At 38.1% G+C, this 14,615-nt stretch overlaps 1 protein-coding gene across 5 annotated transcripts in view; it reads left to right on the top strand.

Moving 5' to 3' along the window:
• The window catches only part of nectin1b (nectin cell adhesion molecule 1b), a 236,945-nt gene extending 226,308 nt beyond the window's left edge, over positions 1-10,637 (top strand). For 2 of the 5 annotated variants that reach the window (XM_039818720.1, XM_039818736.1), the window contains one exon: positions 10,038-10,637. In XM_039818720.1, the coding sequence (XP_039674654.1) occupies positions 10,038-10,277 (240 nt within the window). In that variant the 3' untranslated portion in view covers positions 10,278-10,637. Of the gene's footprint in view, positions 1-1,839; positions 1,888-10,037 lie in introns of all 5 variants that reach the window. The other 3 variants (XM_039818727.1, XM_039818754.1, XM_039818744.1) reach the window with 3 other exon arrangements.
• The last annotated feature ends 3,978 nt before the right edge of the window (positions 10,638-14,615 follow it).

Genomic DNA, 14,615 nt, shown 5'->3' with positions numbered 1-14,615 from the left:
ACTTTGCCTGCCGGCTTTCAAAAAGAAAATCCGCACTTCAGTCACATCCACAGCAAACCTGAAATGGCACATTGAACTGAAGCAACATATGGAAAAAAAGAACTATGAACTAGTTCATACTTTTTTTTTTTATTAAATAGTTTGACATTTTGGGAAATATGATAATGTGTTAAGGAGTTAGATAAGAAAAGCGACAGCCCTCTCTTATGTGTGTGGTAAATACTAAAGCTAGCAGCAGCTGGTTATCTTAGCTTAGCATAAGACTACAAACAGGGATATTTTTATTGTAGAAAATCCCCCAAATATGCCTACCAGGACATTTAAAGATCATTTAAAAAAATAGCCAGGCACATATGCCCGTGAACCCACATAATGTCATTTTTGTTTTGTGTACTAAAAACATATCATGTGTTAAACACTGAGATTTAAAGGTCCTCGTATAGGCAGACTATTTTGCTGTTATAAGAGCCGGGTTAGCTGTTTCCCTCTGTTGCCAGTCTTTGTGCTGTGCTAAGCTAACTGGCTGCTGGCTCCAGCTTCATATATGACAGACAGATACTCTCAGCAAGAAAGCAAATAAGCATCCCAAAATGTCAAACACACCAGTTTTCACTGGTATGAGAAAGGTTTAAGTTGAAGCATTACTCACTGGTAGCGGTAGTGTATTTTTCTTCAAAAAGACACTATATACCTACAACACATCCTCATACCTAAAGGGACAGAATAGGTTAATTGTCAATGACTTCCACAACGTTATATGACCGTTCTATTTACCGCCACACAGTGGCTGTTTTAAACATGTGACCGTAACACGTGACCGTAACATGTGACCGTAACATGTGACCAAGGTGGAAATTCAATCATGAGACTGTAAACGTAAGGGGCGCAGTTTGAAAAATGTACCGTAGTAAATGTTGTGAAACGGAACTTGTTAATTTTAGGCAACAAGAATTAGTTATGGTTAGTAAAATATCAGGGATTGCCTTAAAGTCACGTAAAACTACTAAAATGAGGGCGTAATGTGATGGCATTGCATTATGGACTAAGGTCCGTAAAACTGTTACTTTCAAAATGTGAAAGTTGGCTTTTGGTTTCACATGGGACACAAACCCCAGTCTCCTGGGTGAGAGTCCTGTGCTTGTTTGACCCATCCGAAAAAGAAAAAAAAAACTGTGCCTCAGACTGTTGGTTTTAATTTTGCTTGAATTTGCCAAGTTCTTCTCAGCGAGCAAATAAATTAATAACCTGACAAAGTTGAAAGTTCTCTTCAGCTGCTTGAGTGGTCCTTGATACCGACCTGAAGCAAATAAGCTTTCCAGGCGCTTGTGTCTGCAGCATGCGTGTCAGGAGAGGTTAACTTGCATGTCTGCTGCTGTGAAAACACCAATTTACCTTCACACACCATCTCCGTTCACCCTTTGTCTTCCTGAGATCCACTGTGCTTATCTAACCATTCATCCCTCACAGTCATTTTAAATTAGAACCTTTTCTTTGGTTAATTATTCTTTGCATCTCTCAAAGTACATGTTGTTTAATATCCCTGTTACAACACACACAAACAATTAAGGGCACATAGTTTGAAAGAAGATACAATTTTAGTTGAGACAAAATAGTTACAACACACAAGTTGGGCTTTTATAAGATGAACTTTGGTGTGCTTATGGCCTGCTTAATAAAATTCCTTGTTTTCTTCTGCATGTTTTACCCAATAAGTATATATTTGTGCTATGGCAGTTTTATTGTGTAAAGTAAATGTTCAGGTTTTTATATTTTGTTTAAGAAAATGGAGACAGATTTAAGTCTGTTTGTGGTTTTGTTGCCCCGCCGAAACCCTTGCAGAGTTGGGATCATCGTTTTCGTAGATGTAGAGATGCTTGAAGAGTTTTCGTAAGTTCCATTTTCACTGTCATCCATGTTGTCTTTTTGCATGTCTGCTGTTATTTCATAATCATGTTTCAATCATAATGCTTTTCCTTTGAAAACATCAAACATATTCAAGGAATTCCTTCAAAAGAAATGCTGAGTTAAGAGCTGCTTAGGGCCCTTGGGCCACCAGGGGACACACGAACAATGGAAAATTCAACTCATGTCAATTTTATATATATATCTCAGGACACTTTACAGATAGAGTAGGTCTAGACCACACTCTATAATTTACAGAGAGCCAACAATTAAAATACTATTTATCATTATTATTATCATGTCTTATCTTTTTTTATGTGCACAAAATGTCCATAAGAAGGAAACTTCTAAAAAACGTATTGAATGTAGCAGGTTCATTTATTTTCTTGCAGTGATTTTTTTATTTGGGGGAGATGGGAGATTTAATTCTGGTCCAGTTTGGCCCTAAATATTCTTTGGGAGACCCTGCAAATATCTTGAAATAACCCTAATGCCCTAATGTTGTTCAAAAGCCAGATTCTTCATGTTTTCAACCAGCCAAGCACTGGAATCAACACATAACACAGTTTAGGGCTGAAGGCACTATATTCGTGTTTGTGCAGCTCAAGATCAGTGACCTTAAACTGCCACAAAGGCCCTTTTGTTTCTGCCCTGCATTTTGTTTGGGTTGTGCTACAGAATAATATCCTTTCTGTTGGAATGAGCAGGGAGCATTCTGGATAGCAGTGTCAATACACATTGAATAGCAAAATACAACTAACTTGACTCTCCACCCATCCAAAGCACATGTTGGTGCATACTTTTTAATTCATTAAAGGGATTCTCAGTAATTATTCATTCGTTAAGCCAAATCTAATGTCACCCCAGGTGGAATGCATGATTGCCTTTTCTTTCAGTGGATTCAAATAATGTAGCAATAGGAGTGTGATGTGCACTTACAAAGCACAACACAGTTTTAGCAATCCTCATCCAGTGCCAGTACCTTGATTAAAAACTTGCACTGCTAGCACTGAATGATGCAAAACAAATACAACCTTGGTACTTTTCTACAGACTTGTTGACTCTAACACAGAATTCCAAGTCACAGCTGGGTGACTACATTTCAAGTTTATACGAGGCCATCAGCATGCTGCCTGACATCGTGAGGACACAGTGTACACAGCTCCATGAACGATCTTATAGCCATTATAAACCTTCACGAAGCACTAGAAGCATTGCTTTTTAATTCTAAAAGATAAACAGTCAGATAGTAGGGCTCAACAGTGTGGTTCTGGAAGTAAAAATCCCATAGATTTTCTCCATAAGGATTTTGATTATTAGCCATAATGTCTAAACCATCCGAGGCATGAAAGTTTCTGCTTCTGGAAAAGCTATAAGTCCTGCTGAAATCAACCTTTTTTTAAGAAAAACACGTTTTTGGAAACAATCCAAACTGTTGTGTGTTTGATGGTCCAATCATCTCAGCTGGACTTGTAGGCTGTTATATGGTTGGCTAGTTTCATTCATAATAAAACATCATAATTTATTAAATACATGGGTACACTGAGCTACACATATATACAAAATACATGGTTGGAGAATAACCATGATGTTTAACGTTTAATCTTTGCACTCTCAGTGTCTGATGTAAAGCAGTTACAGCACAGCCCCATCTCATGTCAGGTCCGTTCGCTTTCTGTGGTTTAACGTCACGAGAGTTGACAGAAATTCATGCTGCCTTCTTTTTTTCAGTAGAGATATATTATAGCTAAACAACTAAAACTGAAATGATTCATTTTTTCATTTTACAAGCTTTTTAACCTTGCTATATAGTTTCAGTTCAGCTTTAGTTTTCTTGAAGGTTTTAGTTTTCTCATAATTATCTGTTTTAGTTTTAGTTTACTATAATAACCCTGCTCTGGTGTGAGCTTTTTATAGTATAACAAAATGACCCAGATGACATCATCAGAGTCATTTTGGATTGGGCTTGTGTTTTACAATTATAAGAAAGCCTATGTTACAAACTTGGGGTGTGATAGATGTGGGACATCAGAAAGTGTCAAATAAAAATATGTCATTGAGTTGCATTATGGGAATTGTAGGACCCAGTGCTTTTGGAGCTTGATCCATATTAGGGACGTAAAGTCAATGCCTCTGCTGCATCGATTTTGATCATTCCTTTTGTGAGTCCAAATAATGCTAAATTGCTGGAGTGCCTTTTTAAAAAAAGACAGTTTTACTCCAAGTATTAAAAGTTGGCATCATTTGAGTCATGAAAGCTAAAGTGAATGCAATCATTTAAATTTGTTCAGTCAAACAAATACAGGCAACTGATGAATGTTTTGTATCTTCATTATCTGACGTCAGTTGAACATCCAGATTCAAATCCAGATGATTTAATGCTTGAACTGACACAAGCCTTGAACCAAACACCTCCACTGTTTTCTGTATGCAACCCCTCTCCCGACTGCAGAGCCACATTACCAAAACTCCAGCTGGCCTAAACCAGTCTGCACCACCATCTGTATCTGCACCTTTCTGATTCATGGAAATTGGGCCCCCAGTGAGCAAGAGTTAGTGGCCAGTAATGCACATCAGGCATATTTAATACCACCTGTAATGAATGGACTGCTCCCACAATTTTCCTTTACTGTGAATATAAAAGTAGAAATGTGTGACTATAAATCCCAATTTTTTAACAAGTTAATACAGATGTTTACACACGAACAATATTATTTTAAAAACTCAAAGCAGTCTAAAAACAAACAATTCAATTCAATTCAATTTTATTTATAGTATCAAATCATAACATAAGTTATCTCGAGACACTTTACAGATAGAGTAGGTCTAGACCACACTCTATAATTTACAAAGCCCCAACAATTCCAACAATTCCAGTAATTCCCTCAAGAGCAAGCAGTGCGACAGTGGCGAGGAAAAACTCCCTCTTGGGAAGAAACCTCGGACAGACCCAGGCTCTTGGTAGGCGGTGTCTGACGAGCCGGTTGGGGGTGTGATGAACAGGGCGATAGTAGTCACATTAATAATGGAACAGTGACTGGATGTAGCGGGAAGCTGCAGGGTTCAGCAGGACGCAGCATGACATTGCGGGGCATCGCTGAGCTCAGCAGGGAGTGCAGCAGGACCACGGCGACAGCTGCAACCAGGGTCTTGGTGCCAACGTTCTCCAAGGAAATACGCTGGGGGAAAAAAAAGCATAAGGACTCCGGGGAGTAAACTCCCCAGAAGCTAGGATTAGTAACAAGCATTTCTGGGACGGGCTGCACACAAATAGTAATAGTAATAGTAACAGTAATAGAAACAGTAATAGAAAGGGAGAGGAGAGAGCAGCTCAGTGTGTCAAAGGAAGGAAGTCCCCCGGCAGTCTAGGACTATAACAGCGTAACTATAACAGGTAACTAAGAGAGACAGGTCATAAGGAGAGGTAGCTTTTTCGGGCTTAGAACTCTCCCCCTGCCGGATCTGGCTTGGCTGGCCTGCCTCCCTCTACTTTGTTATGTATTATTAATCTAACAATTATGAAGAGAAGCAGTTGGGCCAGTTAGGTGAACACTGCAACTCCTCACTCCCTAACTATAAGCTTTATCAAATAGGAGAGTTTTAAGTTCATTCTTGAATGAGGTGACAGTTTCTGCCCCCAGACCCAGATCGGGAGCTGGTTCCATAGGAGAGGAGCCTGATAACTGAAGGCTCTAGCTCCCATTCTACTTTTAGAGACTCTAGGTACCACCAGTAACTCTGCATTCTGGGAGCGCAGTGTTCTAGTGGGACAATAGGGTATTAGGAGCTCTTCTAGATATGATGGTGCTAGACCATTTAGAGCTTTGTAGGTCAAGAGAAGGACTTTAAACTCAATCCTGGATTCAACAGGAAGCCAATGCAGAGAAGCTAATACAGGAGAAATATGATCTCTTTTCTTAGTTCTTGTGAGAACACGCGCTGCAGCATTCTGGATCAGCTGGAGAGTCTTAAGAGACTTATTTGAGCAACCTGACAGTAGGGAATTACAATAGTCCAGCCTGGAAGTAACAAATGCATGGACTAGTTTTTCAGCGTCGTTTTGAGACAGGATATTCCTAATTTTGGCAATGTTACGAAGATGAAAAAATGCTGTTCTTGAGGTTTGTTTTAGATTGGCATTAAAGGATATATCCTGATCAAAGATAACTCCTAAATTTCTAACAGTGGTGCTGGAGGCGCCAGGGCAACACCATCCAGAGTAGCTATATCTCTAGATAATGAAGTTCGGAGGTGTTTAGGGCCCAGCACAATAACTTCAGTTTTGTTAGGGTTTAACATCAGAAAATTATAGGTCATCCAGGATTTTATATCCTTAATGCACTCTTGAAATTTAGCTAGCTGACTGGTTTCGTCTGGTTTGATTGACAAGTATAATTGGGTGTCATCCGCATAACAGTGAAAGTTAATTGAGTGTTTTCTAATAATATTGCCTAGAGGAAGCATATATAGGGAGAATAGAATTGGTCCAAGCACTGAGCCTTGAGGAACCCCATGGCTAACTTTAGCGTACTTGGAGGATTTATCATTAACATTCACAAATTGAGATCGATCAGAGAAATAGGACCTAAACCAACTCAGAGCAATTCCTTTAATGCCAACCAAGTGTTCCAATCTCTGTAACAGGATTGAATGGTCAATTGTGTCAAATGCAGCACTAAGATCTAGTAAAACAAGAATGGAGACAAGCCCTTTGTCTGCAGCAGTTAAAAGGTCGTTAGTAATTTTCACCAGTGCCGTCTCTGTGCTATGATTCTTTCTAAATCCTGATTGAAAGTCATCAAATAAAATTTTTTAGTAATCTGGTTGCTGATTAGCAAAAACAGTAAACACCTTCACAAGGATCTTGGATAGAAAAGGAAGGTTAGATATAGGTCTATAGTTTGCTAAGACCTCAGGATCCAGGGTGGGTTTTTTCAGAAGAGGTTTTATCACAGCTACTTTAAATGACTGTGGTACATAACCTGTTAATAGAGACATATTGATCATATCTAGTAATGAGGTGTTAACCACAGGTAATGCTTCTTTGAGTAGTCTCGTTGGGATGGGAAACATGAATACAGATATTAGTAATTAGTTAATCCAACCCTTTTTGTGGCGCAGAAACATATGCATAAATATGTATTAAAATGATGGTTAGTATACTGTTAAAGATGCAGTAGGTAAGACTTTTTAAAACTAACTTTCTGTCATATTTGCTGAAACTGACCCTATGTTCCAGTAGAACTACATGAAGCATGTAATTAAAAAAAAAAAAATCTGGCTCCTCTGGCACCACCTACAGCCTGTAATGCGATTTGCAAAAATCCGCTGCTCCCTGTTCAGATGCACCAATCAAGGCCATGGGGGGTGTCTAACTGCGTGTCAATCACTGCTCATGCACACGCATTCATTCTCCCTTGTGGGGGGAGGGGCTTAGGAGACCGTTTGGGCTTTAACAGAAAGGGGGGACTGAGAAGTTGTCGATGTTCAAATTCTTTGGCTAAGTCCTGGATCTTTGCAATCCTACCTACAGCACCTTTAATCAGTAGGAAAATACTACTGAAATGTGACATTGCCAAATAGTGTTTCTGATGTCTGTTAAGTAAACCGCTTAGTGAACCTGTGTCAAGGTCAAGGTCAAGGTCGTTTTATTTCATACCCGTAGGTAAATTCATTATGCAGTAAAAAGAATTTAGTCGTCCACACATAATAGACATAACAACGTACAATTATTTCACATACAAATTTACAAGTAATAATTAATAATCATCATGACAAACTGCACCGCAACACATAGATGTTCTCTATCCATGGTAATTATGAAAAAACTAAAACTTCTCTCGTACTGATATTATTTAAAACTTCAATTGCGGCCGGAACAAAAGTATTCCTGTACCGTCTTGTTTTCCATGTTGAGGCTGCAAACCGGCAACCAGACGGAAGTAACTTAAAATCAATTCGTAAGGGATGCGACAGATCACTCAAGACAGTACTTGCTTTCCGATACAGCTGATTTGTGTAAATACTTCCTAAATTCTTTTGATTTACTCCTATTATTCTACTCGCCCACCTTACAATTTGGTTTAAAGAGTTTTTGTTCTTCACTGACAGACTTCCATACCACACCCCAATGGAGAATGACAGAACAGATTCAATAAACGCAGAATAAAATAATGTCAACATGCGTCCATCAACGTGAAATTTTGCAAGTTTCCTAAGGCAACTCAAACGCTGGTGACCCTTTTTACAAACCATTTCACAATTCAGCTCGAAAGACAATTTTGAATCAATAACAATACCAAGATATTTAAAATTCTCTACCTGATCCACAGCCTCCCCTTTAATAATCGTAGTGACATGATCAACAGGGCGTGTTCTAAAATCAATTATCATATCTTTAGTTTTAGTAATATTTAACTTTAAATAGGAATCATCGCCGCAGGTTACAAAATCCTCTACAACTGGACCGTGGCCCAGACTCATCCCCCTGTAGCAGGCTCACTATCACTGTATCGTCACACAAACTTTATAAATATCCTATTTTCATGTAAGCTTTGACACATGTTGGTGTATAGAATGTATAGTAAGGGTGAAAGAACACAGCCTTGTGGTGATCCTGTGGATAAACATAATACATCAGAAAAGCTACCATTTACTTTTACCCTCTGCGTTCTATTAGTTAAAAAGTCTAGTAACCATCCCACTACATTGTGGTTCAACTTAAAATACTCTAGCAGTCTTCTGGCTAATATGTGGGGTTGAATAGTGTTAAAAGCGGACGCAAAGTCAATGAACAACAATCTTGCGTGAGTATTTTTACCCTCTAGATGCTTAGTCAGTAAGTTTAACAACATAAGTGAAGCATCCTCAACACTTCTATTCACTCTATATGCGAATTGCAAAGGATCGAGGACTTGTCCAGTCTTACTTAAAAGCTCAGATTTCACTAATTTCTCAAATGATTTCATCACTAAGGAGGTGAGGGCAACCGGTCTCAGGTCATTAAATACTTTAGGCTTATTGCATTTAGGAACAGGAATAATAATAGACTTTTTCCACAGGTTAGGTACCTTTTGTACCCGTAGTGACCAATTAAAAATATCAGAAAATATTGAAGTTAGTTGCTTTGCACAGTGCTTTAAAATTCTCCCACATATATGGTCTGGACCAGGACTCTTGTTCACCTTAGTGGTGAGAAACATTTTCTCCACCGCTGCCTGTTCTAAGACTATATGGCAATCATCCTTACATAGGCATCTTAGTTCTTCTACTTCATTTTTAAAATCAAAACTCTCAAACCTTGAATAAAACATATTAAGAGCATTTGAAAAGTCATCATTTGATCTAAAACCGTCAATACACGCCGTGCTCTTATTTACATTATGGTGTATTCCTGCAATTTTCTTCATACCCGACCAAGCTGAACCTAAGTTATTATCTGCCAAGTTTTTTTCTAACTTAACTTTATATGCTTGTTTAGCTTTAAAGATCTCTGTTCTAACCTCTTTCCTCGCTGTTACCCTCTCTAATCTATCCCCCTGCCTATAGGCTAATTGTTTATACAGCAAACTTGATTTGACTGATTTTGACATCCATGGTTTAGTATTAGAGAAAACCTTAAATTTACGTGTAGGCACAATCATATTCTCACAAAAGGTTATGTATGAACATACAACATCAGTCAGTTCATCAATATGTTCACAAGAGTCTTTGAAGACCTCCCAGTCTGTACAATCAAAGCACCCTTGCAAACGGGCGGTAGAATCTTCTGACCAAATTTTAACTTCTCTTATCTGAGGTTTTTCTCTCTTAAATAATGGTCTATAAATAGGAAGGAGCTGTACGCAATTATGATCAGCAGATACCAGTGCTGACAAAGTTACAGACTTGTATGCCCCCTTTATATTCCCATAACAGAGATCCAGCGTTTTATGTTGTCTTGTTGGGCACGTGATGTACTGGTAAAAATTGGGCAGAGTCTTGTATAAAATACTCACTGTTCTGCTGTGCACTGTAAAGTACTGATGTGATGACGCTCCATTTCGGCTTCAGCCAACCTTCCTCCGACTGAGAAAACCCTTTGACCCTGCAGTATTGTCTTCTTTTTTTTCCCTTCTTCTGTCTTCTCCTTGCAGGACTCTGGGAGGCTTCCAGAAGAGCTGTTGAACCCGGCCGAATACATGAGCTACCAGCGCGTCTGCAACATGGAACACTTCCCCGAGTCTCAGCCCGCTCCGGCCTACCCTCCCGTTACTTTCCTGCCCCAGCACGCCTACACGCAGCAACCGCCCAATGAGCCCACGTACTCCAACACCAGCTTCCCGGCCCCCGACCCTCGAGCCCTGTTCACGTTCCCCAAGGAGCAATCCGTGTGACACGCCGCATTACTCTCAGCTCTGCAAGAGGCGACATGATAGTGCGGCAAACGCTTCATGGAAAACAAAGCTCTGCTGAACAGATGTTCATCCATTCCCACTCTGCTTCTGTTTGTTCTAAAAGCTTAAACCACATGTGGGCTTTCCCCCAGCCATGATGAAAATAATGTGTGGCCCTCAATCCCCTGTGTGTTTGTGCACCGCTCGATCCACTGAGGCTGTATGTGGGAGCCCTGCTCACCCTGTGATGTTAGCGTAGCCAACACTATCCTCCCCCAGCACCCTTCACCCCTCACCCGTGCCCACTGTTCCTGTTTGTTTTTGATTGATTCCCTCACTTTTCAATACATGGCTTTTTTTTTTTTTGCCAATCGCCTAAACCGTGTACAGAGTATGTCGTGGAAGAAGATGTTATTTTGTTGTTCTTCTTCTTTTATTTTTATCATTTTTTTTACATTCCCTACAATGGTAGTGACCTTTTATAGCGACGTGCTTCTTATGTTCGTTTTCTGTTTGTCTGTCAATCAAATGCTTGCTTCTTTGAAAGTCATATACTGTTCTGTGCGTGTGATCGGCTGTGTTCTGTTGAAAAAAAAACTAAAAAAAGAATTTGCCATTTGTAAAGCTAATTATCTATCTATAATGACATGAACTACCCCTTTAATGACCGTTAGTGACAGGGTTGTTATGTGAAGATGTGAATTGGCAGTCTCTCAACTGAATCCTTCATTACTTTCCATAATAGCTTTGCTGTTATGGAGTTTGACTGGATATTTCGGACTATAAAAAAAAAAAAAAATATCTTAAAAAAAAAAAAAAAAAAAAAGGGGGGGAAAACCAACAGTATTTACTTTCTGATATTCCTCCATGTACAATTATCTATCCATCCAGGTTATTATTATTATTATTATTATTATTATTATTATTATTATTATTATTATTATTATCTTATTAACAGTAGCTGCCAAAGACATATAGTTTCATTCCGTTTGTGTCCATTTGCTACTACCTTGTTTAATGGGAAGTGAACATAGTTGATTGGCAATGTGCAACACTTTCCCAGTTTACATCATGGCTTGCCATATGGGTATTTTCCATAACTGTATGTGAAAACCTAAGTTCCTCATGGAGGTTGGTTTGAGGTCCATTTCATTGTGGGTCCTGTGTGCTTTTGTGGATTTCTAAAACCAACAGGAGTCGTTCTTTATGCAGGTGCACTAGGTGAAGACAATCACATATACTTGGGTTGTCCTGGGGGGAAAAACTGTTCAAATAGTTCTACTCATACCTAAAAGGGAAATCTTTTTCATAGGACAGCCCACACATTTAACATATTTAAATATCTATTTTTTTTTTTTTATATATATGATTTGTACTAATATAGCCTAAATAGTTTCAAATCAGTCTAAGGAACACTGAAGAGAAAAAAAAACTTGCTACTGTATTTTTTTATAGAATGCTTAGTTATATATGCGATAGCACTCCGCTTATTTCCAGAGTCCATTTTACACTATGACTGTTCATTTCAAACCATACATAAGCTAATGTGCTTGACGAGCCAATTTTCAGGATACTGCCTCCTACACACAAGCCCTCTAGACACAGCAAATGTGCGTCAATTGAAAGTTCACATTTTTTGACATGTCAGATTAATGTATGTTTGGAGAAAATAAAAAAAAATAAAGATAAGAAAATACTTGTGTTAGTGCTCAATGTGAAAATACAAATCCTTGAGGTGTTGAAGGTAATTTAGTGTTTACTCTTAATGATGGTTAATGCGATCGAGTAAAATGTGTGAGACTTTCTCCCGTGCTCACCTTGTTGTCTCGCATTGGCTCAATACATGTGCTAGCGTTTAGTTTAGGCAGTGGTCCGTGGTTCAAACCACTGACGGAGTTTGATATTGCTGTAACTGCTGTGTGAAAAAACACTGAAACACTACTTTGTCTTTTTGTGACACATTTACTATTCATGAGATCCTTCCTTTTTCATTATTATTATTATTATTATTATTATCATAATTATTATTATTATTGTTCTTATCATTTTTATTATGTGTAAGTGCTGCTACTTGCTGCAAAGCATGCTGAAAATGGCATTTACATGTATTCATTTTTCACTGTCAAATACTTATGTTTTCAGACACATTTCATTATTTTGAATGTCCTGAAGATTATCGCCATGTTTGTTGTCAACCTTGTTGTTTTGTGTTTTGTAAGACTGTCACATTTATTTTTTTTATTTTTTTTAAACATATATATAGACCTACAGCATTTTCTTTTGACATGTATTGTATATTTGTGAAAGGATAATACCTGAATAATTATTAGGGGGTTATGAGCTCTTTTTGTTTCTGAAATAATGAAAAGACATGAAACAATGTAACCTGTTTTTTTTATTATTACATTTTGATTTCTGTTTGATGTAAATATTAACAATATATCCAATGTGTGAAAAAAAGAACAAAAAGTCATGCAGTTTAACATTAAACTTCACAAACTACCCATGTTATAGTGCTTGTAATTCTATTGTCAACACATGTATGCATGTCTCAAGCTGCATTAAAGCTGCAGGACGTAGAATTTGAAGTAGAGTGAGACCCCTTCCTCTCCCCTCTATGTCCACCGCATCTCATCAGCAGTAGTGAAGGAAGTATTCAGATCCTTTACTTAAGTAAAAGTACTAATACCACACTGTAAAAATACTCTTTTACAAGTAAAAAGACCTGCATTGAAAATGTTACTTAAGTAAAAGTATGTAAGTATCAGTCTTGTTTAAAGTACTTGAATGCAATACTTGAGTAATATGGAAGATATATTTATTCATAATTCAAATTGAAAGTCCAAAGAGAAAATGAAGCGAGATCAAATTAAAAATATTATTATTTTACTACGCTACTAGGAAAAATCATGCCATAATTGAATTAAAAAAAGAAAAAGGAAACTGAAAAAGCAAAGTTGAAATGCAAAAAGTCAAATTTAAAATGCAAAGCTTAAATATAAATGCTTAAACTGAATTTGGCAATTGCCTTGACATTTTAAGATTCATCTTTTCAAATGTTAGGCTAAACACAAACGATATTTCATGCAACAACATTGAAGTTTTCATGTAGTTACTCTAATTGGGCCCGCGTACTTTTTCGTTCATTTGATTTCCAATTTTGAAATGATATCCAAATTTGAAAAATGGGTCATTTTAAACCATTGATGACAATGTGTTCAAACGGAAAATGAGCCATATTTCAGGAAATAAACTTGTCCATGATTCTATTGAGAGACTGACAGCGGGGTCTGGGAAAATTGTAAAAAAGCAATCGATTCTAGAATTTAGATTGGGAGTTTGCAGCAGCCAGCATCTGGAAACCTTTTACAATTTTCGTCTGCTGTTTCACCACTAAATTCACTTCTGAGACTTTTTTATGCGAGAAATCTCAAAACAAGTTTGAATATGGGCAGTTTTACAAAAATGTATGGCCAATTGCACATTTGCTCCGATGTTGTCGGACTTGAGAAGCTCCAGGCTGGTGGCGGCCTGGATCGCCGGGATCGCCGGCTCGCTGGCCGGCCATGCTCACAGACCCCCGTCAGCTGGAAGAAGAATCATGGACAAGTTATTTTCTGAAATATGGCTCGTTTTCCTTTTGAACCTCCTAATAATTGTTGCAAACTGGTACTACCAACAAAATATTAGTGCATTCCTGGAACTGGACCTCATTAGACAACAACCGTATGCATTGCTTTCTGCCAGGACTTTTACAGGTTTTATAGTTGTTTTGAGTATTTTCATGAATTAAGTGTATTGGTTGTATTACCATATACATTAATTATTATAATTATTAAATAACTATAATGCTGTGCTGTTTGGTGCTGAGCAGTTAGTGCATAACTAAATTAAAATTACGTTATAACATTGGGGGATTGCATATATTGAAATCATGTCAACATTTAGTTGGCTAGCTTAGAATTAGCTGCTAGCTACATTCCCTATTAATACGAGTTAGCTATGTCAACAAACTACTTTCTGTTAGATTGCTAATAAATCACACTATGATCAGTCATCACTATTACAGTGTGATCATCTGTAGCCAGTTGTTGGCCAAAGCCAGAGGTGATCTGATTGGCTGTCAGAGAGTGTGTAGCCTGCAGCAAGCCCCCAGGAACAGAGCCGGGCAAAGTCAGACCTGCATGCTGAAGACATTTTATGTCCAGAAACACCGTAAACATCCCATTACAAAAGTTAATGAATATTTCCTGAGCAACACACACGTTCAAAGAAAAACTCTCTCTCTCTCTCTCTCTCTCTCTCGCTCTCTCTCTCTCTCTCTCTCTCTCTCTCTCT

The sequence above is a fragment of the Perca fluviatilis genome, chromosome 2 (genome assembly GCF_010015445.1).
Source record: "Perca fluviatilis chromosome 2, GENO_Pfluv_1.0, whole genome shotgun sequence".
NCBI lineage: Eukaryota > Metazoa > Chordata > Actinopteri > Perciformes > Percidae > Perca > Perca fluviatilis.
This window is presented reverse-complemented; position numbering and strand designations above follow the sequence as displayed.